We start from the raw sequence: 23,816 nt of genomic DNA, 5'->3' as shown, positions 1-23,816 counted from the left end.
CCTTTCCCCTTGTGCACGTAGAACTGTATCATTGGATCACCCTCAAATAAGGTAAACAACTGCACGTGAGGACCACAGTGCTTCATCTTTTTCACTAGAGCTGTGCGAATATTCGAAATTTCTAATACGAATCGAATCTCTGACACTATTCGAATGCTATCCGCAACCTATTTTCAAAATTCGAAATTTTCGAATATTTTTCAAATAGTACAGAAGCGAGGTTTTGCTATCGCCATTCCACAAGTGGGCTTTGCCTCATTGCATCCAAGAGTATCAGAAGCCCACTTCACGTTACCACCATAGTTTTCCCCTCCGTTCTCCAAGTCGGCTTCGCATCATTACACATGAGTGTTAGGTGAAGCCCGCTTTACACTGCAAACAGTGTTCTGTCACAAAAGTCTACAACTTCTGTGACCTCATGGTCAACACTGTACTCTTGGCACTGCATGTTCCAGTAAATGTACTCCCAACTTTCAGAGTTATGTTCAGTAACAGATGGAAATATGTGCATTTTCTAAAAAAAAGTACAGGAAATTCACGATGTAAACATAGAAATGAGGAGATGCACACAAACCTGCTTTGTGTGCATCTCCTCAATATTGGCCAACTCTCAATGCAGTTCATCCCACTAATGCAGTCTACCATAAACAACACAGAGGGACCTTTCTCTCACGATATGTCATGCTGCATGAAAAGGCTCACAAGTTTGGAGCAGAACATCATCGAACGAGCACAACACCACAAAATATTTCACTATGAGGTATTCGAAATTATTCGAATTGGGCCTTTTCTTCGTGCCTATTCGAATTATTCGAATTCGATTTGCCTTCTGAAGAAATGATTCAGATTCCATTTGCTTTGTGAAGAAATTATTCGGATTCCATTCGCAATGGAAATTTTGCTATTTGCACAGCTCTCTTCACGATAGTGTTGTGGCCCGTGTGCGAATACCCCCTTATTGCTGCTTTCTGAGTGGACAGACGTTTTGTCACGTGCTTTCTCCAACCTTTTCTTTCTCTCACGCGCGGAGACGTACTGTTGTAGCGTATGGCAAGTACTCTCCTCAGGGCAATGTTAGGAATTTTTAGCATTCTAACTCCGAAAGAAATTAATGTGTTGCATAGGGGATAAACAAAAAATAGAGATGTGCTCACAACAAAGGACAGTAATCCAATCAAGCAAAGAATAAGGAACCTTCTCCAAGAGCATGAATAAGAACAGAACAGAGGAAACCCTCCTCTGAAGAGCTCTGTGCAGCTGAATGACGACTCACCCGCACTTTTCCAACGAAACTTGCGTTGTCTCCCACCTCCCTCACTGTGCAAATCACCATCTTCCAACAGCATTTCTTGGTAGATTTTCAGCTCCCGTTTGTCCTGGTCAAGAAGGTGCTTGCTGTCACAAGCACCAAAGTTGCAATTAGCACATCGGTCAGTGGTAGTAGCAAAGACAATGTGGAGATGATGGTTCAAACTTTTGAAAGTATAAGGAATAAGGGACAAAAACCCAGAGACGCGGGACAAAGATACAAACACGACAAAGTTATCAGAGAAAGTCAATGTACACTGGCCATGCTAGTTAGCTTGTTTTATACACACTTGAAATAATATTTCACAGAAAAACCTCAAAGCAAGAGAGGATATTTTGTCATTACTAATTACTAATTCGTAAACATCTTGAAGAAACATTACTCACAAATGGAGCCTGCCAACTTCCTCTCTGATGCCTTCTTCATCTAATGGCTGTGTGTCGGCTGCCAAGAGATCTGCCAGCTGTTGTTCTTCATCTGTATCATCTTCCTCATCATCACTACCCACATCACTGCCTGATAGCTCAGCTTCATCCTCAAAGAAATCTTGAGCACGAAACCTATAAGGTTGTTGCCTTCTCTCAGTAATATGTATGTTACTAACAGCCAGAATAACACAAATTCATGAGACTATACAGTTGGGATACCGTAATTTTTGGCGTATAACACTAGTGTCAGCCGGCACAATTTTGCCCCTCCTGCACGCAAGAAATCTCAGGTAGGCAATTATATGCATCTGAGAAATTGCAAGTCTGAGAAATTCCAATCTAGATGGGGCAAAAAGCACCCTCTCACCATTCCTGCCGCAGCATTATTATGAAGTGGTTAGATATCAAGGATGACATTTCACCACAGGAGTTGTTAAAGGTGCTGTACTCTGGGTCGCAGGCAGGAAAAGATGCATTAATGCCACAATCCAACACTGTGTCACATGCGGGTAACCCAGAGGGAAACTGGAGGAGCAAAAGATGCTCGACTGAAGATAGACCAAGCTTGCTACGATCACGTATGTGGGACTAGATGTTTTCGGCCTATGACTGGTAGCCTAATAAATACGAGGGGCGTTCAAGTCAAACCGGGACTTTCTGTCTCCTGAGTGCACAAATGGCTCCAGCTACTTCTTTTTCATCATTTTCACACGCGACAGGCCTCCGCATTCACCACGTAGTGGTCCAAAGTTTGTGCAAAACAGAAGACACGTGCTAGACAAGATGGCCAACAACGAGGTGAGCGCACACATCGAACAGCGAATTGTCATGAAGTTTCTCGCGAATGAAGGCGTAAAGTCATCTGCAATTCACAGAAGACTTCAGGCTCATTATGGCCACGATACACTTAGCCGCAGCAAAGCGTTTGAGTGGTGCAAACGGTTCCGAGACAGCCGTACATCAGTGCAGGACGATCCCGGCCGGGGCGGCTCAGAGCCCAGTGTCAGAGTTCCTGAGAACATCCAACTTAAGGGAGCGCCTGATCCTCAAGGACCGACGGATAACATGTCTCGAACTGGCTCGAAAGACGGACTTTTCTGTGGGAACGTTGAATATGTCATTCATGAACACATCCAGTTTCGGAAAGCCGGGCCTCATCACCAACGGAGTCCTCCTCCTACAGGACAATGCACGGCCGCATACCGCGCATCTCACGACACGCACCTTACAGGAACTTGGCAAGGAGTTGCTGCCACATCCCCTTACAGTCCAGACCTCGCCCCCAGCGATTTCCATCTATTCGGGCTTCTGAAGGCGTTCCTTGGGGGCCGCCACTTCAGCTGCGACGACGAGGTCAAGAATGCGGTCCGATCATGGCTGCTACGCGTCGGTAAGGATTTCTACGCTGCTGGCACCCAAGCCCTCGTGAAACGCTGGCACAAGTGCATTAGTGAATCTGGAGATTACATTGAAAAATAAAACTAATTTCTCGCCTGTAAGTTCATTTTACTTTTGCGAAAATGAAAAGTCCCGGTTTGACTTGAACGCCCCTCGTAATAACCTACAACAACAATAATTAATAGCAACAAAAAACTCCAGGCTGTGCTCCAGTTCTCTCATACCCTGACTGCACCTCAGTTTTCATGCCAGCAATGACTTTAACCCAGCAACCCTCATCATTTAGGGCATCTCTAGGAAAATTCAAAAATCTTCAGTTCAGATCAGATGCTCCCAATATTTCTGGCACCACTGGAGAGCCTGCCCACCACTCAAAGTCATCACAATGGCAAATTGAGCAACCTAACTTCGATGTCAGCAACCTTATTCTGCTGAAGGATGGGGCAGTTAGGCCAACACCACGTACCTGACCAAATAAGGCCTGTGTAATGCTCCCCCCCTCCCCCATCATTCCTTTGCTATGTGGAAATTTAAAGTCTGGATCTGGATGCCCTCATCTTTAGTCACCTGTTGCAGAAACTTTAAAAAACAGGCTTTCTGTGGCTCCCAGTGGGCCTATGCGAGTGCCAAGTGGCTGCAGCTTGTCTCCATAGCTACGGCCCCTGAAAGCATCTCTGTCATCGACATACTCTTATTTGGACGGGCATTTGCATCACTGAAAGAATGGTTAAAAGCAAGCAAGCAGGTGGCATCGATCAACAACAAAGAACCCGAGATTAGAGACAAGAAAAACCAATAAGGTTGGTCTTGTTGTCCCTAGTTCTGGTTTCTGTCCCTTTTTTTATGGACCTATATCATATCGACTAGTGCTCAGGCCTTATATACTCTAGGAGGCCTTGCTTGGGAGTAAACACAATTATGGTTCTACCACCAGACACCATAATGTATGCAAGTCTTACAAATATGTAAAAATATTTAAAATCCACAGGCATTTGCTACAATTAGTAATGAATATATAATTGCTCAAATGGAATTGAGTTTGTTACTTAAGGCCCATTAGCAGTACCGGGCAGGATCCCACCATGGTGGAAAGGTGAATCACAGGTCACCGGAGCTCCGTCTTCCAGTGCACCCTGAGCGACTGATCCCGTCGCCAATCCTTAGCAAAGCCAGTGAAGTCTCTCTCTCAGCGAGGCATTTCAAGAGTACAGTGAACACTAATGTGGGCACTCTCATGCAAATTTGCCTGCCTTTCCCCGTCATGAGTGCACCCACATGATAGTGGAGAGAACCTCGCAGTAAAAAGTTGTCACCATAGCCCTGCAAGCTCACCCTTTTTTTTTATCGCTAGGAGCAACGGGAACATCTTCGATCTCACTATCTTCGCCACCTCTATCATCAGCACATTCAGAATCGCCTTCATGTTCTTCATCATTGTCATCTTCCAGTTTCGATGAATCTTGATCGACACTGGCTCTGCAAAAAGTATAAACAGCAATGTTCAGCATGATATCCTGGTTGGCGCCATAGGAACTACTAGCAACAGTCTATGAAAGCAACAAGCATGTCTTATGCAAATAAAGTTATTTTATTTGTTCATAAAGCTCCATGATGAAGATGTGAGCGGAAAAGTGGTCCTTGCTTACCCACTGTGTTTAAAGGGAGATTTCGGAAGAAAATCGGTTGCAGGCTACTGTTACTACGTATTACGATTATTGACATGTTTTGAAAGCAGTTACGGAATATCTCAACTGAAAACGGCGCAGATTATCACAAAAATGTTATACATGTACCCTCTGGGCCTCGAGGGTATATGTATAGATAAAAATAAATAAATGATTTTTTAAATGTGAGGAGTGGCCGCTCTGAGACGCTGCTGAAAGGAACGTGTTAAAACAACACTGGGCGCCTGTCTGCTTGATCTGTGCTTGTGTGCATTCAATGACTTGTAGATTTCTTGTTTTCTGTGCAACAATGAGTGATATGAAAGGTGGTGCGAGGTGTTACATCAAAACTTGCGGCAAGTCGACTTCTACGTCGGGTGTTGTTTATCTTCGCTTCCCGAATTATGAAAAGTGTCACCGTGAGTGGGAGGCAGTGCTCAGAAAGACTGGAATGAGTGGAATGATTCGACGCAGAGCAGAATATGTTCCGACCATTTCGAATCTGAGATGTTCAACATCAGAGCACGTCTGATGCACAAGCTAGGAGTCTTCCAAGAACGAAACGTGTTGCCGAGCCACGCTGTTCCTACGCTCTTCCCGGATACTCCTATGCCAACTCAGCGGGGCGCGTACGCAAAAAGAAGACCAAAGCGGAATGCAATATACAAGGTGGTGTTGATATTACCTCCTTTGGTAGTCGACAGAAGTCTGATAGAACTAAAAATATATAGATTGTAGGTGAGGCTGTGAAGGGAGACTCGTCATACGCAGCAAACACCTGTGACTCTGAAGAAACTTTGTCGTACCCCTCCGAGTCAGACGAAAAGGACACAGGGTCGTAATGGCCTGAACCCATGATGGAACACTGCTCCTAAACCGCTACGACCAGGCCACGACACACGCATACTTCTGCATACCCCGTGACGTCATGCGTCGGCTTCGCGCAGGTGCTCTGGGAAAGGGAAATTTTGGCCTCCTCCTCCTCCCCCCGACTGTGGTTTCAGTTCAGATTAACTGATATTTCCGCATAATGCATCACGTAAGAGGGAAGCCATGCCCATAGCCGGTATTTGGGGGCAATATGTACCAAAAGCGTCGTGCAACAATTTTTTTCAAAGATGGTTCCGAAGTCTGCCTTTAAGTGCACAGGGAAATACTCTCTTCCATGGATAGTAGAGAAAAGGACTTGAAACCAAAGATTCAGTGTAATAGATCCCACAAATAATTTGAAATTTGAGTACACTAGGACAGTCACATATTATAGGACCTTGTCATATTACAAATGCTACAGTGGCGAGGCTGTGTCTTTGCGAGAAGCGTTTTTAACCCATCCGCCACAGAATGCTCCTTTTCTTTTGCCAAGGTCATCCAAAAGCACAGAGGACGTAAAGACCTTCCCCGCCATTTCATTGATATTAGGCACTTGGTCACTATTTGTTAGCGTTGTCCCTAGATGGAGCTCTCCTCAGCCTGCGTTAAGACCTATTTATTGGGAGGAATCTGTTTTAAAGCGCATCACTTGATGTCACATGACGGGCGGCACTATGGCCAGTGTATTGGAGCAAAGGTCAGACTATCCCCATTCCACCGTGGCGAAGTGGGTGGAGCGATAACAGGTCTGACGTCACAGCTCTGGGTGAAAACCTCAGACCCTATGTATAAGTCCTGCAATGCCTGTAGCACCCAAAACTAATATTTATTCAATTCGTTTCACTTCACACCCTGGGAAGCTGTGTATACTTTGAAGTAGAAATGACGAGTTTGCGTGAAATATTGGATGTTGGTTTATTCTGTGGTGGAACTGACAAATTGCTGTTCGTAGCAGTTCTTGTAGCGGGAAAAATACGGTTTTGTAGCAGGTTTCATCACTTTTGGAGCAGAGCGTACAGAGCCCTAATTCTGTTGCAAAGAACAAGGAGAAGAGGAGAACAACGATGGTGGTTCTACTGGCGTCATCCCGGAGCGGCATGTAGACGTCATGACAGGGACCCGTGTAGAGGACTACCATCTTGACAAGTATATAATGCTGTTAGAAGCCATCTCGCTTGCCCTGAAACACAAGTCTGGAGTATTGCTTCTCTTCGGGTGCCAATTCGGCTTCTGTGTCGGCACTGATCACTATTCTTTAGGGGTGTGCGAATCGAATTGAATCGAATGAGGGAAAAAAATTCAGAATACCGAATCCAATATCGAATATTCGTGCAAAATTTACATTATGTGACTTTCGCACTAAAAGTTTCCATTTTGTAGCCCATGGCTTTAGTGTAATTTTTCTAGCATTAACTGTCACAAGAGAGAAATGCAATTCTTCTGTTTAAAGCCCCTACTCTTTAATTTTACATGAGAGTGCTTCCTGCTTTTCAGGTGAGCCTACACTTAGTGGAGTACTGGAGTGGTTACCTTCATTTCAAAATTTTATGTCAGGCAGTAGCGTGTTATACGGAGGAGGCTGTAATTGTTTCAGACAACCACAGGCCATTTCTGAAACAAACGAATTGGCATCCTGCCTCAGCTTTGCCATGAACACCCTTTAGTTTCTTTGCACTCGCCCTAGGAAGTTGCACTACTGATATTTTAGACGTAAAGGACATCTTTAAGACACCCTTCTTGTTCGTGGGCTGTAGTCATTATTCAAGAGTCCTAACTTTTTAAAGGCAACCTCACAGACATCCAATCAAAGTCCCTCGTCGGCACCGCTAAACTGCATGTTGGAGGGGCGCCACCCCTTCCACAGACTATGTCTACAAAACTAATTTTGGATAATGTTATCTTAAACAAAACACCGTCCCGCCTGTGTTGGTCCTGCAGCAAGAGCAATTTCGTAAAGCAGGCTTCACCTCATGCACGGAAGCATCAGGTGAAGCCCACTTTCGGGTTGTGTCGTTCATATCCGTGGAATAGTCGAATATTCGAAAAATCGAATATTGGATATTCGATTCGTGAAACGAATAGTTCGAGCGTTTGAAATTCGATTCGAATTCGAGAATTCGAATATTCGCACACCCCTACTATTCTTTCTTTCCAGTTTTGTGACAGGTTTATGTCAACGGGCTTCAATGCCACACCACATTTGTCTCAGTAAGCTTCTGCATGCAAAAAAAAAAAAAAAAAAAGCGAGACTTTTCCCATTTGCGAGAAAAGCACGTGCAGCAGAAGCTCAGTCCGCCGGAACAGAGTCGGGAATCTCACACAAACATCCGCACAATTGCACAGAAAAAGCACCTTGGCCCAGAACTTCTTGTCATTCAAGGACTGTCTCAGATGATTGTATAGCACACCAAACAGAGACCTCCTCGCAGTAATAAATTGCTTTGAGTTCTGGAAACGGCTGGATCAAGAGACGGACCAAGTGTCAGCCAGTGCAAAATCACGTGGCGAAGAAAGACGATTTGAGGTACACCAAATGCATTCTGACTGAACTTCGAACGTTCGCTCTGAAACGATGAGTTCTCGAAGTAGTGATAACAACCTAGAAGAGCAGCTTCCACATGGCTAGATGCAGCAAGTCCACGACTGAAAGCATTACTACGCTTTACGCAAAGAACAAGACGAGCGGGATTCAGTTGTTCTTTGAGTTCAAGCCGCTTCAGACTGAAACAGGTACAACGTTCTACACATAAAAACAAAAAAAAAAGAAAAAAAAAGAACGATACAGAAACAGACAAAACAAAGCAACGTCTTACAGCGGTACCCGCACTGAAGGTTAGTTTCCCAAGCAAGCAATGGCCGATGGCCGACGGTTGGCAAAAGGTCGGATGACCGTTGTAAAAACGACTCTTTCGGCCATCCAATGTTGCAGCGTTGCATAGTGATAGGCAGAGCGAGGATTGGAAAGCCGTCGGCCAGGGTACAGATTCGTATCAAGAAATGAAATGAGCTCGTTGGCCAATGACTTGCCAAAGCTTTGATTAATCTCGCCTGGGCGAGAGGGAAACGTAGAATGGTCTAGCGCTGCATAAGTTCGACTTTCGATGGACCAAGGGAATTTCTCAAAACTAAAGCTGTAAGAAACAGAAGCATTACCTTCATGGCGAGTCAATACGACAAGCAATTCACCATGCAATTCAGTGTCGTTTGTGTACGCGCCAAATTAAACTTAGACACGCCTCACTCTTCATTTTCACACACACGCGAACAGGTCTCTCGACCTGTTCGCGTCGAGACTGCAGTACGACGCAGTGCGACGTCGTACTCTGCAGTACACTTGCCCAAAGGGACTATCCAGACTCCCTATCCTAACCGAATTCCGTCGCAAGGCACTCACTCTCGATCGAAACGAGGTTCCCCAAGCAAGCAATGGCCGATGGCCGACGGTTGGCAAAAAGTTGGATGACAGCTGGCCAACGACTCCTTTGGCCAGCCAACGTTGGCGTAATGTTGCATGCTGGTAGGCGGAGCGACATACTTGGCAAGCCGGCGGCCTAGGAACAGACCCGTACCAAGAAACGAGCTCGTTGGCCAAGCACTTTCCAAGCACGGCTAGGTTGGCAGGCCAAGCTCTTGCTAACCTTGGTGCAATCTCGGTATGTCGCCTCGTGGAAAGGGTAACGCAGAATGGTGTAGCAGTGCATAAGCTCGACTTTCGATGGACCAAGTGAATATCTCAAATCAAAAGCAGTAAGAAACAGAGGCGTCATCTTCATGGGGTGCTAATACAAGCAGTTCATCATTCCAGTGTTCTTTGAGCATGCATTTAATTAAACTTGGACACCTCACCCTTTATTTTGACTATCAGGTGAACAGGGCTCTCGAATTTGTGAAAGTTCGCGAGGCAACCCATATACAGTATCAGTTCTTCCTCAGGAAATAAATGCAATTGCTTTTCTTTGTGAGCTCTTTTGGTCCTCGTTATCAAGGCATTTTGCTCTTTTTTTTTACTTTGGAAAGCAGTGCACATTGTCCATTGTGGGTCATTTATGCACTTTAAAATGCCGTGCTCACTGTCCGAGTCAAACAAAGAATGGTAAGTCGTTGCCTTACGTCGCGAGACAATTGAGCATGGAAATGAGCAACACCGCAGGAATGTTTTGGTCTCTATCTTGGCACAATGTAGGCTAGCCACTGCTTGGCAAGTCATTGGCCAAGGAACAGATCCGTATCAAGAAACAAGCTTGTTGGCCGATCTTGTACCAACCAAGGCCAGGTATGCCAGCCTGACCACTGCCGAGTTTGGCCCAACCTTTGTTTGTTACTTGGGTGGTTGGTTGAAGATTGGGAACACACTGGCTTGCTAAATGTTGGCAAATTGTTGGCAAAGGAACAGATCCGTACCAAGAAACGACGTCGTTGGCCAACCACAAGCCAAGTGTGGCCAGGTTGGCTGGCCAAGCCAGTGCCAAGGTTGGCCCAAGGTTTTCCTGTTGCTTGGGTCTGGAAACCCGAAAAAATCCTGATGCCAAATAAGCTTCATCACAAGATATTCCAACGCACTTCCAAACATCAAAGCCATTCTACAGAAGCACGAGCCCCTCCTCCAAAGCAGTGACCGACTTAGCAATATATTCACCCATCCCATACCGACGCGCAAAAAACCTAGCAGACTCCTTGGTCAATGCATAAATCACCAAAACGAGCACCCCGTATACGGGAACACGACCCTGCAACCTCCCGCGCTGCAAAACATGCAAGCACGTTCAACACGCTAACTCCATCAAAAGCACTGCAAGCAATTACACCCACCCCGTTAACCACGCATTCACATGCACAAGCTCCAATGTCATATACTGCATTGAATGCGGTGACTGCTCTATGCAATACATCGGTGAAACCGGCGAACAAATGAACAACCGCCTTACCGGACACAGAACCGACACGTCCAACAAACTCCCCAAAGCAGTCGCCGAACGCTTTAACGTTCCTGGTCACAATTTTGACAACATTAAACTATATATTCTAGAAACCGGGTTTAGATCCACACGTGACAGACGTGATGAGGAGTCTTATCTCATATACAAGTTCAACGCTCTTCACGCGTCCGGTATCAACAAGTCACAAGGCACCCTAGAAACACTTCACAAATAAAATATGCTTTTCCCTTCTATCTCCATTATGATCTGTTATGTTCTGCATGGCCACTGCTTTCTGCTTTCTTTACTGCATTCCACAACTTTGTATTACTAATATTGAAAAAAAAAAAAAAAAAAACCCTTTGCTCGTTCTGGAATTTTCCCCACGTAACCACTGACCTCATCTTTCGCTATGCTTGCAAATTCTTGCCTGTTGTCCCGTTTCGTCCACGTGTCTATGAACCTCCCATTTTTCTGTAACCGGTCTGGAGCCTAGATCACTACGTTCACATAATCCCCTCCACACTCTAACAAAGCGACCATTCACTCCGGCCGTAGAAGCCCGTACGGACCCTTTCTTCCCTCGGGGCTGTTGACCCACAATTCGCATGAACCTTTAAACACGTCACACCTAACCCTTCAAATACCACGCCAATGATGAGGACAGTGCCCAGAAGAACAACAGTCTCTGTTCGAAATATCGGCGGCTTCTGTCCTGAGGCAACTCCCTTCCTACATCTCTACCGGTTCGCTGCATTTCTGCCCATCTATGTATAGTATCTGTTTTTCCTCAGGAAACGTTGTGGGAAATACGAGCAACAAACAAATAGTGCTATATCGTTACCTTACGCCGCGAGACAATTGAGTCTGAAAATGAGGGACGCCGCAGGAATGCTTTGGTCTGTATCTTGGCACAAGCTTGGCACAACGTAGGCTGGCCAATGCTTGGCAAATTGTTGGCCAAGGTACAGATCCGTATCAAGAAACAAGCTTGTTGGCCGATGATGTACCAAGCAAGGCCAGGTAGGCAAGGCCACAACCTTTGTTTGTTGCTTGGGATGCAGCATTCACCCAAACTCCGTTTTGTTCTGGCTTGCGCGAATTGCGCGGAACTGCCAAAAGCGTAGTTTAGGAAATTGCTTGAATCCTAGCAGAAGTTTTATGCAAACGGAACTCCTTGAAACACAATGCAAGTTACGAATACGATTGCGCGTTCTGGCTCGGGAGCCCGAAGAGGTGCGAGCTGTTTAGTTAAGCTCACACGCGACACAAGACCCAATGGCGATCTCCAATTGTAACACATCAGTCCTCCTACCTATCAGTTTTGATAGAGACATCACGGCCAGCTGGGATTTAATGATGACATTGAACGCCCATTGGACGTGAGCGGCATGCTGCGGTTGCACGCGAGATACGCCGGAGCGCAGTCACAATAAAAGAGACATTATTACAATTTTCAGTTTCGTTTTCCACTTTCAGAGTTCGTTTTTGGAGCAGACTTGGTGCAATTCTTCGAAAAACCGGCTATTTGTAGCAGCATGTAGCAGGATTCGGGTATCGGCGCAATTTGGCGTAAATGGCGCAGCAGTTCCAACACTGTTTATTCTATCAGCCACCACGAGAACACATTTTTTTCCCCCATTCCTTTACATTACAATGACCAGCAGCATGGCAGAGCGGGTTAAGGCGTCCGCTAGTTGGTGGTAGCCAAGGTCGTGCTAAAGACTGGGAGGTGGTGGGTTCGAATCCTACCACCGGCTGTGCTGTGCTGAGGTATTCCCTGGGTTTTACGATAATTTTCCAGACGAATGTCGGCACAGTTACCCAAGAAGTTGGCCCAGGACGCGTACTAAACCCCTTGTCCCCCACTCCTTCCTGCTGTCCTTGCTCCATCTGTCCACATCCGTACGGCGCTCATAGACATCGTTGCAATGAGCTTCACAACGCTAACGCAGAATAAAAAAAAAACATTACAATGACGATTACATTTACATTACAACATGACAATTACTTACATGCCAGCTATCTTACTTTTCGTTTTTTCTTTTTTTTTTACACAGTAGACATCACTAAACAAAAGACGAAGAAACATCATAGGGTATAAGTTATGTAACACATGTACTTGGACCCAGAGAGTCGAACCGGACCCAAACCGAAAACCGTTATTTTTGGCCGAACCAGAACTGAACCGAGCTGAAACAGTCGATGCCACCTTGGAGCTGAAACCGGAACTGAACCGTTAAAAAAATATCGGTAACCGGTTCAAATAACGGTTCATAATGAACTAAGGGCGGAACTTTGCGTGTTGTGCATGAACATAAGAACTACTTTTTTCTTCTTTCTTCTTCTTTTATTAGCTTCGTAGCCTTTCTGTTGCTTGCCGAAACGGTCGTGCCCTGCAGGAATGCTCTGAGTTTACTGGAGAAGCGAAATAACAACAACAAAGATGATAACTTAAAATTGTTATGACTACTGATGTCTATGACATACATATGAATATACCTATATAAGGATTAGGGATCAATGACAGTTTTGGGTAGCATTCATGAAGCGACATATATTATAATACGAGGGGTGTTCAAGTCAAACCGAGACTTTCTGTCTCCTGAGTGTATAAATGGCTCGCGCTACTTCTTTTTCGTCATTTTCACACGCGACAGGCCTCCGCGTTCACCACGTGGTGGTCCAATGTTTGTGCAAAACAAAAGACACGTGCTGGACAAGATGGCCGACAACGAGGTGAGCGCGCACATCGAACAGCGAATTGTCATGAAGCTTCTCGTGAATGATGGCGTAAAGTCATCTGAGATTGACAGAAGACTTCAGGCTCAGTATGGCCACGATACACGTAGCCGCAGCAAAGCGTTTGAGTGGTGCAAACGGTTCCAAGACGGTTCTGAGAACATCCAACTTGTGGAGCGCCTGATCCTCAAGGACCGACGGATAACATCTCTCGAACTGGCTCGAAAGACGGACCTTTCTGTGGGAACGTTGAACACCATCATTCATGAACACCTCCAGTTTCGGAAAGTTAGTGCCCGCTGGGTCACGAGGCAGCTCTCCGCGTTGGACTGGCAGAGAGGACTCGAAATCTCCCAAGAGCTAAGGTACTGTTTCAACACTGAATGACAGCCGTTCCTTGATCGGATCATCACGTGCGACGAAAAGTGGGAGCACCATTTCACTCCCAAGTCTAAACGCGCATCAAAACAATGGAAGTATCCGGGCTCGCCAGCTCTTAAGAAGTTCCGAAGCACCCCGTCTGCGGGCAAGGTCATAACCACGGGTTTCTGGGACAAGGCTGGCGTTGTTAATGTTGATTTTCTGCCCAGTGGTACCACCATCAATAGTGCAAATTACTGCCAGGTTCTCAGGGATGTGCATAAGGCGCTGAAGCAAAAGCGGCCGGGCCTCATCACCAAAGGAGTCCTCCTCCTACAGGACAATGAACCCCGCATACCGCGCATCTCACGACACGCGCCTTACAGGAACTTGGCTGGGAGTTGCTGCCACGTCCCCCTTACAGTCCAGACCTCGCCCCTAGCGATTTCCATCTCTTCAGGCCACTGAAGGCGTTCCTTGGGGACCACCACTTCAGCTGCGACGACGAGGTCAAGAATGCGGTCCGATCATGGCTGCTACGCCGGTAGGGATTTCTACGCTGCTGGCATCCAAGCCCTCGTGAAACGCTGGGACAAGTGCATTAGTGCAGCTGGAGAGTACGTTGAAATATAAAACTAATTTCTCGCCCTTAAGTTCATTTTACTTTTGCGAAAAATGAAAAGTCCCGGTTTGAGTTCAACACCCCTTGTAATATACTAATCAGCCTCAGACCTAACTGATTGCTCACACATACCAATGCAGCACAACATCTTGGCCCAATATTGGGCCAAGATGATGTGCTGCTTGGGTAGCACGTGTGAGCTTACATAAGCCCCTTACAAAGTAAAGGGCCAGACACCCTCATGCTGGTCAGAATGAAAAGAACATACCAAGGTGGTTTTCTCTGTGCATTTGAAATAAAAGAAGTGAAAACAACCACACTGACATCGTATTTAAGAATCGCCAATGGGTCGGAAATGGGTGGAACTCTCTGTTTGCACTTGCTCTTGTCCATGCTCTGTCTCTGTTCCACAGACACGGCAATATGGTGGCACGGCGGCGGTCAGTGATAACATGATAACGTGCCTTTTACATAAAGACCCCGGGCTCAGAATCGCACCTTTCCAATCCAACTTCATTAAAAACTCTAACACCCCCAGTGTCCGGGAGCTAAAATAAGCTGTAGAGGAGGTGGTATCCCCCTACATGAGACCTGACCGGCGATGATGGAATGTCCCAGCGGGCAGATGGTCGTGGCCTCACGCTAGGACGGTGCCGGTAGAACTGGCTGGCAGGCGCAGTGGCACACGCCAGCACAAGCACATCTTCATCATCGTCCACGGGCCGCCACATCACTCCCCCCTTCAGACACGGAGCAGTGTTGAGCTAGTGGTTGAGGTCCGCGTCGATACGTGAAGAGGAGAAAGAGTGGCGACACGTGGAACAGGGACGGCTGGACTTGCGTCTTGTGCTGAGTGGTCAGAAGTGGCAGGATGAATGATGCGGACGAGAGCTGGCTGGGAGTGTTCCAGGGTGGGCTGAAGTGGAGAGCAGGCAGGTAGGCCGATGCGATGCAGAGAGGGTGGCGACAGAACCGCAACCGGTTCGTCAGCAGTGAGCTCCTAATGTTGTCGCCAAGGGGTGTGCTGGGGACGACCATCGTGGAGTACGGGGAGACCGGGAGTAGAACTCTGTGGCCTCCGTGTGGGTCCCCGGTGGAACGTTTGTTCCGGTGCCTCTTGACCACAATTGGATGAGCTGCCAGTACGTATCTTGTATGGAAGCCTCGTGGGAAGGCAAGGCGGGTCGGGTTCTTGGACTGCTAGTGTAAGAGACACAGGTGGTGCGGTCGACGGCGGCGTACCGCGACCTGTACAGGAGCGTGGTGCTCGGGAAGGTGCCGCTGGTGGAAGCCCGGAGGAGTGCCATCACGAAGCGTGTGACAACGTGACGCAGAGTACGAGACCATGGCGACGTGAGCTGGGTAGAACCATGGTGTTGAGCGGCCGGGCGTTGCGATGAAGTACATTCAGTGAGCCGCGGTGAATTGACGTCGTCGCTTAGCGGTTCCTCGGTAGAACGGTGTGCACCGGACCTTCAGCGATGGCTTCCAATGTGGTCGTGCGGGAAGGTTGCCAAACTTCGGATGGTAAAAGGGCCGAATTTCGCCGAACATGGTGTTCATTGTTCGGGTCCCCAAATGTAAGGAGGTGGTGTTCCTCTACATGAGTCCTGACCGGCGATGATGGAATGTCTCACCGGGCAGATGGTCGTGGCCTCACGCTAGGACGGTGCCGGTAGAACTGGCTGGCAGGCGCAGTGGCGCGCGCCAGCACAGGCACATCTTCATCGTCGTCCACGGGCCGCCACATCACTCCCCCCCTCAGACACGGAGCAGTGTTGAGCTAGTGGTTGAGGTCCGCATCGATACGTGAAGAGGAGAAAGAGGGGCGACACGTGGAACAGGGGCGGCTGGACTTGCGTCTTGTGCTGAGTGGTCAGAAGTGGCGCCGCCACAAAGCCAATCCAACTACCATGAAGTGTCGTTCGCTGCTCAATGTGTATTCGCGTCTACTGACTGGTAATCAATAATTTCAGTGACTTAAATGACTTAGGCTATGGTAGCATGCTTAGTTGACTGTTATATTCCTGCCGAGATTCTGTGAACAACCTGGTGGGTTAGGTAACCACCACGACGTAAGCTATGTGCTGGGGCAGTCAACCCAAACCGGTAAGTCATTGTTATGCTCCTGTCGTAACCACAACTTGTCGCTACACATTTTGTCTTTCATATCGCGCAAAATCTTTCAAAATCTTGAACGACCGTTGATGCTTTCCTGTCCACTTCAAGCACTGTACCACACAAACAGAAGTGTGCTTTAACCTGCCTGGTGTGCTTCATTCCCACCCGTGGCCCCTGAACCTCAGAAGCCTCAGAAGTGTCGATTCGGCTACGAGGAGCTCAGATTTCTCGGCCATCTCGTGAGCAACGACGACGTACGCCCCGACCCCGAGAAGACGGCGGCCATCGCAAATTACCCTGTTCCTTCTAACGTGAAAGACGTTCGAAGCTTTCTTGGCCTTTGCGCCTACTACCGATGGTTCATTCCGAACTTTTCAAGAATTGTGTCACCCCTGAATGCCCTCATGAAGGACGGATCCACGTTTATCTGGAGTGAAGCCCAGCAACAGGCGTTTGATGAATTGAAGACGCGTCTACAGACTGCACCCGTGCTTGCCCACTTCGACCCAAACGCCGAAACAGAAATACACTGACGCAAGCAACGATGGTCTAGGAGCCGTGCTCATTCACCTTCACAACGGCGTCGAACGTGTCATCGCTTACGCAAGCAGAACGCTAACCAAGGCAGAGAAGACCTATTCGACGACCGAAAAAGAGTGCCTTGCACTCATATGGGCCATGACAAAGTTGCGTCCCTACCTGTACGGAAGGTCGTTCAAGGTGGTAACAGACCACCATTCTCTGTGCTGGCTGGCTGGTTTAAGGGACCCATCAGGACGCCTAGCGAGATGGAGCCCCCGATTACAGGAGTATGACGTAACCGTCACTTACAAGTCAGGAAGAAAACACAACGACGTCGACTGCCTGTCCTGAGCACCACTCCAGCGACAGAACAGCAGCCTCGAGGACGACAGTAGTATAGATTCGAGCCCCACAACGACATCCTTTTTCTAATCCAGTTCTAGGAATTTCTAATCCACCACCCATTTCTAATCCAGGTGAAGCCAGGTCTAATCCAGGCTCCACCACTTCATGGTGATCCATTCAATTTCTATGTGATTGGCTACCCTTCATTGCCGCATTTGTTCACTTACTCATAGACACCAAAATTATCTATTCTATTCAATTCTAAGTTGGCTCATAGGCTTCCAAATCGCTCGTTTTTCTAATCCATTTCTAGGAATTTCTAATCCACCAGCCAATTCTAATCCAGGTCAAGCCACTTCTAAGTCCTCTGGTTGGTTGGTCACAGCTCCACCCCTTCATCCATCAAATTTTTATGTGATTGGCTACCATTAATTGCCACAACATCTGCTCATTCGCTCGCAGACACCAAAATGATCTATTCTATTCAATTCTAAGTTGGCTCATAGGCTTCCAAATCGTTCACCTGTCTATTGGTCCGGGGGTGGTCACTTCCATCCATTTCTAAAACCTAGTGATTGGCTTGTTGGCTTCCTGTCATACATGCTCAATAGACTCATTTGTCATTTCCACTCTCTAGTTACTCGGTCACACGCTTTCAACTGTATATTGCTTCATAATTCCAGCTGCAACATAGACAACCGCTCGTGGGTCAATCCCATTCATTTCTAGGCCAGCTCACAATTCCTTCCAAATTGCTTATTGGTCCTGGGCGGCATTCTTTTTTAGCCTGCGTCGACTCTCAGCAATGGTTGGCACACAAAAACATGGTAAATAGTTTTCAATGTTTATTGAGTACATCATGGCAGTCTCGGAGATATTGTAGTTCTCCCTGGGGACACATCCATGCACGCTGTATATCTCCGCTAACATCCATAGTGTTCTTCACATAGGTACTATATGGATCACCCAGGCACTCATCCCTCTCTGTCCATGACCCAGAGGCAAACCGCAGGAGAGAACAGCATGTGACAGAAGCATTAATTCTCTTCCTGCACATCTTCTGAAGCAAAAAAGAACATTATGAGCTTCACTAGTTATATCACCCACTTAAACTTACCATATTCATAGCTTCCATAAGGATAGGAGTCGATGTCATTGCACAGGTATCTCTTGTCGTCGTATGCCATCAGACTTCTTTTGACATTTCTGATGGTGTACATACACTGCTTCTTTCCAACGATTGATACTTGTTCATTCGATACGCTCATGTGATTGAACAAGGTATTGCAGTACGTCTCATGGAGGAGGTGCTTGCGTACAATATTCTTTTTGACCCCTTTAGCTCTTGCAATTTGCCTTCCTCCAGCTAATTTGATGGAGTACATTTTAGCTTTCAAACAGACTACTTCCTCAATAGGTACACTACCAGTTTCGCTTTTGAATGCCCCAAGCCTTCCACGATTCTTTTCACTGTACAGTGGATGATCCCGATCGAAGGAAGACAAATCTAAGTGGTCGTCGGCAATCGCTCGTAACTGATCTTCATAGTCCTTGCAGAACAGGCCGAGGATCAGAGAATCCGTGTCAAAGTAACAGGTAATCACCGGACAAGTGAGCTTACTCAGCAAGGTTTCATAGTAGAATGAGTACATGGTTAATTTACTCAGTTCCAAAATCGTAAACCCAATCTGGAGCGGGAAATCGCATCGCACTTTTCTTTTGCGCATTTCGTACATGACACAATCCGGGGACAAAATTTCCATCCTCACGCATTCCGCCCGACTCCCGAGGCGACTCGCCGTCTCCTCATCGAAGGCTACTCGAATATCACGCATGTTAAATTTATTTAGAAGTGTTCTCCCAAAGACTGCATTATTTGAGAGTTTGTAGAAGTTTTTTTCAAATGTCGTGCCTGAGGCAACACGTCTGGCAACATTGTCCTCGATGTAGGGACGCAGGAATGGCGCCTGGCGAAATTTTAGAATTCTGTGAATTTTTGTCACCCTCATGCCTAATCTACAATAGAGTGCGAGCAGCGCGTAATGAACAACGTACTCGACTTTGTCTTTGCACGTAAGCAACAGCTTTTTGCTGTTAGCGGGCTGATACATTAATTCTTCGAGAAGCCCTTGCTGGAATGGCGAGAGCCATTCCTTTGGGACGACTGCCTTCTCAGGAGCCAGGGGAAAGTACCGTGTCAGTGCGTGGATAGATTTTGGATACTCCAAGTCACATACATACACGTAGCCAACGTCTGAATCAGTGGGGTGACGCATAAAATCCACGGAGCTAAAATCCTCGACCCATTCGAAATCACCAATGGGGAGGTGCTTTATCATACTGAATCCGTAAAGATTGTTGCAATCTATGTATGATATGTACACCTCCTCTTTATCTGGATCATAGCCACTACACAGAGGGTTGTTAGCCCGCAAATGACGCCTGCTCGCTTGACAGAGCCCGCCTCTAACGCCCGATTCGATGGTTCTGTACATGTCCTCATCGATGATTAACTCCAATTTTGCCTGCATGTAATTTAGAGCGCATTGCCACGAATAGGATGCCAGAGAAACACAATGAAGCAATTCCAATCCACGCGCGCTGTAGCACAGACGTCGGAAGTGCTGCATCACGTCTGCATGTAGTAGGGCATCTGTTTTCAAGTACAGTGCATTATAATCTCTCAAATTTGAGCATCCAAAATGTTCAAATACGAGCAACGCATACTGGTAGTCCTCCTCACTTATATCCTCCCCCGTGAGATCGTTTCGAAAGGAGGATTTTTCTGGCAAGGCCAATTCATCATACACTGCAAAAGAACTGACATGGCTGTACGGGAATACACCTTTACGAAGTAAAATTTCGTAGTCCTTTCCAAATACCTGCTTCAAACATTGGAATGCCTCTGCACCACCCATGGATTTGACGGTTTCCACGAGCTCCCCCAGCGACGAATTTAGATATTGCATGGTATCTCTAAACAGGAAGGTGCCAATTTCGAACGAACGAATTTTTTCCATGGAGCTGGCCACAATGAAGGGAGGTCGCTTCCACCCAAGAATGTGAAATTCCCGCAGCAGCCCGGCCAAATCGTAGGACAAATTGTGTACCGTGATCGGCAATTTTTCCCTCGTCGTGCACGCGACGTTACAGGGGTTACACAATGTCGCGATATAATTTGTCTCGCCCGCACTACAATGCTTTGAATGGTCGTGATGGCGGACACGGGGTAGATCTTCGGTAAACTCCTGTTTACAGTACGCACAGTGGGTAGCAGCTCTGTGCTCAGCGCATTGCTCATCATTCAACACCATTGCGGCGGGGCAAGCGTTCAGGGCGATCATCTCATCCCGCATTTCCATCAATGCTCTCACACACTGCCTCGCAGCATCTTCCCCATGGTGCGTCCTGATGCGCATCACCTTTGAGTCGTGGGTGCGCACAAGCACAGCACAGAAGCTAGAGGTAATGTGACGTTGCATGCCAACACCACTGGGTGCGAGTACGCTCTCCGTGTCCAACGCAACGACGTAGTTGTACTGCTGCATGTACTGTATTTTAGTAAATTCTACAAAATTTTCTCCGGGTTCACAAAATTCTAATAGGATTTCGTTCACGTCCGCGCAAAGGCGTCGATGTTTCGCCATGCTCTTTTCCTCATTAAAAGAGCGAGTGCAACGTTCGCATACGAAACGCGTGTTCTTTCTCGTCAGCAAACGCTCGAGGGACTTAATTCCGAAAAAATGCTCGTCAACCTCCAATAAGTGAATTTTCTTTTCGCTTTCCAGTTTTGGGGGTCGTGACACGTGCACTCCCTGATCGACGTACGCGTACACGTACACAGATATCCTATTTTTCTCTTCGAACTCATCCAGATCAGAGAAGGATACAGGGAAGTGACTAGGCCACCAGTACTCTGTTGCATAATTTTCACATTTTTTCCACGAATTCCTTTCCTGTGGATGCAGGAGAGCGAGTGTATTGTATTTAAAACATTCACCCTCCTTGTGTGCTGGTAAATGGATATTCGTTAACACGTTCCTGCGTTTAGCCAAATTTGTGGGAAGTACCCCCTCGCATCCAAACTTTTTAGTTTTCACAGCGGAAATACACAATTGAACTTTTTGCACGTCAGTGGATACAAACCCACTACCCTCGCGCTGGTAATTTTCAATGCGCCCGGTGGACTCCTGAATCACATCCATCAAAGTATTTACGATAGCTCCATCGCTGTGGACTTCGCGAGCAAGCGCCATAAAATGAGCTATGTGTGCGGTTACATCCCCTCGATTTTCTTTCATCATTAGAACGTCAGAACAAATGCAAAACCTAAAGGGTATTCTTTGCGCTCGCAAAATAGCAATTATATTGTGGAGGTGGTTCATTAAATATTGTCGCAAGTCCTCTACTCCCTGATCGTGAACAGATGCCAATAGCACAAACGCTTTGACGATACCTCGAAATGCGCTATCAGTTTGAAAGAAAGGCAGGAAGGAAATGTCCACATAGGGATGTGATCGCTCGACGTGAGCATGCAATGTGGCAGGTGAAATGTCTGGAGAAGATGGTGAATTCTCTTCCAATGGCTCATCACCCATGATATCATGAGGATCAAAAAAGCAGAACACGCATCTAGGCACTGAAAAAAAAAGAAGAAACACTAAGAAAACGTGCACCACAGAGCGTGGATGAAAAATACTTACTTTTGAAGCGAGCTCCGCACACTCCCGAAGCGATGCGAAGACTGCTGCCGCTTTACACATCCTCCCCACTTATATAGCGGCGACCTCGCTGCATGCCCCAACATGCACGGGTGCGAGGAGTCGTCATATCCTAAAATTAACTCGCTCTGCATGTTCAAGGTCGCAGCTTGCCCTTGGCTTCACGTAATGCTCCGTCCGCCTACACCATTGCCGCACCTGAGCGCAAAGTTCGCGCTCTCATCACATGTCATTCCGACATGCAAGTCGCTTCCATGAGCATGCACACAACCACCCCTTTTTGGCTCCGGAATTTCAATAATATTACTTAAATGAAACAAATTACAGTGAAATGCAGATTCATCTCACACAGGAATTTCTACCCTCAGCGTTAAACCCTCAGATACCAGCATTTCTGCTCGAATAGCAAAATAGCTATGACTTCAAAAATTAAAGCTAACTACCGTCAACTGACAAAACACCCATTTCTCCTATCAGATAATTATTGCATAATGCTACATACAGTCGCATTGTCCCTGCGTAAAGAAACCACAGGACAAGGGTACACAAATTCACTTAAGGGAAAAGGCTTAAGACCTCAGGAATAATCGCAGAGTCACCACACATCGCTACGCGGCTAGCACAAGATAACAACAAGATACTAGCAGCGGGTAGAATCGTAACACTGCTAAACAAGTCTCAACATGCCATGATGACGTCACAAACCAAGAAAAAAGCACACACGCGCGCGCACACAGCGGCTCAGGAATGCTCAAGGAGAGGTGCTTTATAGGAATCTATACTCCTGGCTCAGACACCAACATTTCTGCTCAAATACCCATAACTGCAAGATTAAGTACTGCTTACTTCATCGAGCACCCAATAAAATCAAACAAACAAACCAACTTTCCATGATAGAACACTATTCAGCTTTACCAAGGGATTTTCTTCTGCTTTAGCAGTGAAAGAAAAAAAGAGCCATGAAAAATTACATATACTTCTGCTTGAATAGCTATAATTGCAAAAAAAAAAGAAAAAAAAGAAAACGAAGCACATGCTAATAAACGGAGAAAAAGGCACCCATTTCTGCTATCAGATAATTATTGCATAATGCTACATACACAGTCGCGTTGTCCCTGTGTAAAGAAACCACAGGACAAGGGTACACAAATTCACTTAAGCGATGAGGGAAAAGGCTTACCCAAGCAGCACAATGCACTGAAAGTCGAGTGCAATAGGGGTGGTCGGTATGTGTCTTATCAGCGCTTCTTAGCTTCACCAGTATGTTCAAGGCCTTCCACTTACCCGTCCACCCCTATTGCACTCGACTTTCGGTACATTGTGCTGCTTGGGTAAGACCTCAGGAATAATCGCAGAGTCACCACACATCGCTACGCGGCTAGCACAAGGTAACAACAAGATACTAGCGGCGGGTAAAATCGTAACACTGCTAAACAAGTCCCAACATGCCATGATGACGTCACAAACCAAGAAAAAAGCACACACGCGCGCGCACACAGCAGCTCAGGAATGCACAAGGAGAGGTGTTTTATTGGAATTTCTACTCCTGGCTCAGACTGTTCAAATACCCATAACTGCACGATTAAGCACTGCTTACTTCATCGAGCACCCAACAAAATCTAACAAACAAACAAACAAACAAAAACAAACAAACCCGCTTTCCATGATAGAACACTATTCAGCTTTACCAAGTGATTTTCTTCTGCTTTAGCAGTGAAACAATAAAAGAGCCATGAAAAATTACACGTACTTTTGCTTGAATAGCTGTAACTGCCAAAAAAGAAAAGAAAGAAAAGAA

The 23,816-nt window shown here is 46.6% G+C and overlaps 2 protein-coding genes across 8 annotated transcripts in view; both read right to left on the bottom strand.

Annotated features, from left to right (window-relative positions):
* Positions 1–23,816, bottom strand: part of LOC135396537 (claspin-like) — a 144,418-nt gene that overhangs the window by 35,514 nt on the left and 85,088 nt on the right. For all 5 annotated transcript variants that reach the window (XR_010423421.1, XM_064627570.1, XM_064627572.1 and 2 more), the window contains 3 exons: positions 4,468–4,611; positions 1,696–1,869; positions 1,274–1,395 (listed from right to left, as the gene is read on the bottom strand). Coding sequence is in view for 4 of the 5 variants with exons in the window: in XM_064627570.1 (XP_064483640.1) it covers positions 1,274–1,395; positions 1,696–1,869; positions 4,468–4,611 (440 nt within the window). In the remaining variant the exon portion in view is untranslated. The remainder of the gene's footprint in view (positions 1–1,273; positions 1,396–1,695; positions 1,870–4,467; positions 4,612–23,816) is intronic.
* LOC135397850 (uncharacterized) lies at positions 18,123–22,726 on the bottom strand. Of its 3 annotated transcripts, none has more exons than XM_064629393.1 (3): positions 22,001–22,726; positions 18,415–21,936; positions 18,123–18,346 (listed from the first exon to the last, which is right to left on the bottom strand). In XM_064629393.1, coding segments are annotated over exons 1-3 (3,630 nt in total). In that variant the 5' UTR covers positions 22,002–22,726; the 3' UTR covers positions 18,123–18,239. The 3 variants fall into 3 exon arrangements, with proteins under 3 accessions (XP_064485463.1, XP_064485464.1, XP_064485466.1); XM_064629394.1 differs by having other exon boundaries at positions 18,256–18,357; XM_064629396.1 differs by having other exon boundaries at positions 18,256–18,354.

The sequence above is a fragment of the Ornithodoros turicata genome, chromosome 6 (assembly GCF_037126465.1).
Source record: "Ornithodoros turicata isolate Travis chromosome 6, ASM3712646v1, whole genome shotgun sequence".
Lineage (NCBI taxonomy): Eukaryota > Metazoa > Arthropoda > Arachnida > Ixodida > Argasidae > Ornithodoros > Ornithodoros turicata.
This window is presented reverse-complemented; position numbering and strand designations above follow the sequence as displayed.

Bases quoted from the DNA above. Each gene is read 5' to 3' on its own strand.
- LOC135397850 (XM_064629393.1), bottom strand. The intron at 18,347-18,414 runs GTAAGTTTAAGT...GAAGATGTGCAG, and splicing joins TTATGGAAGCTATGAATATG to GAAGAGAATTAATGCTTCTG.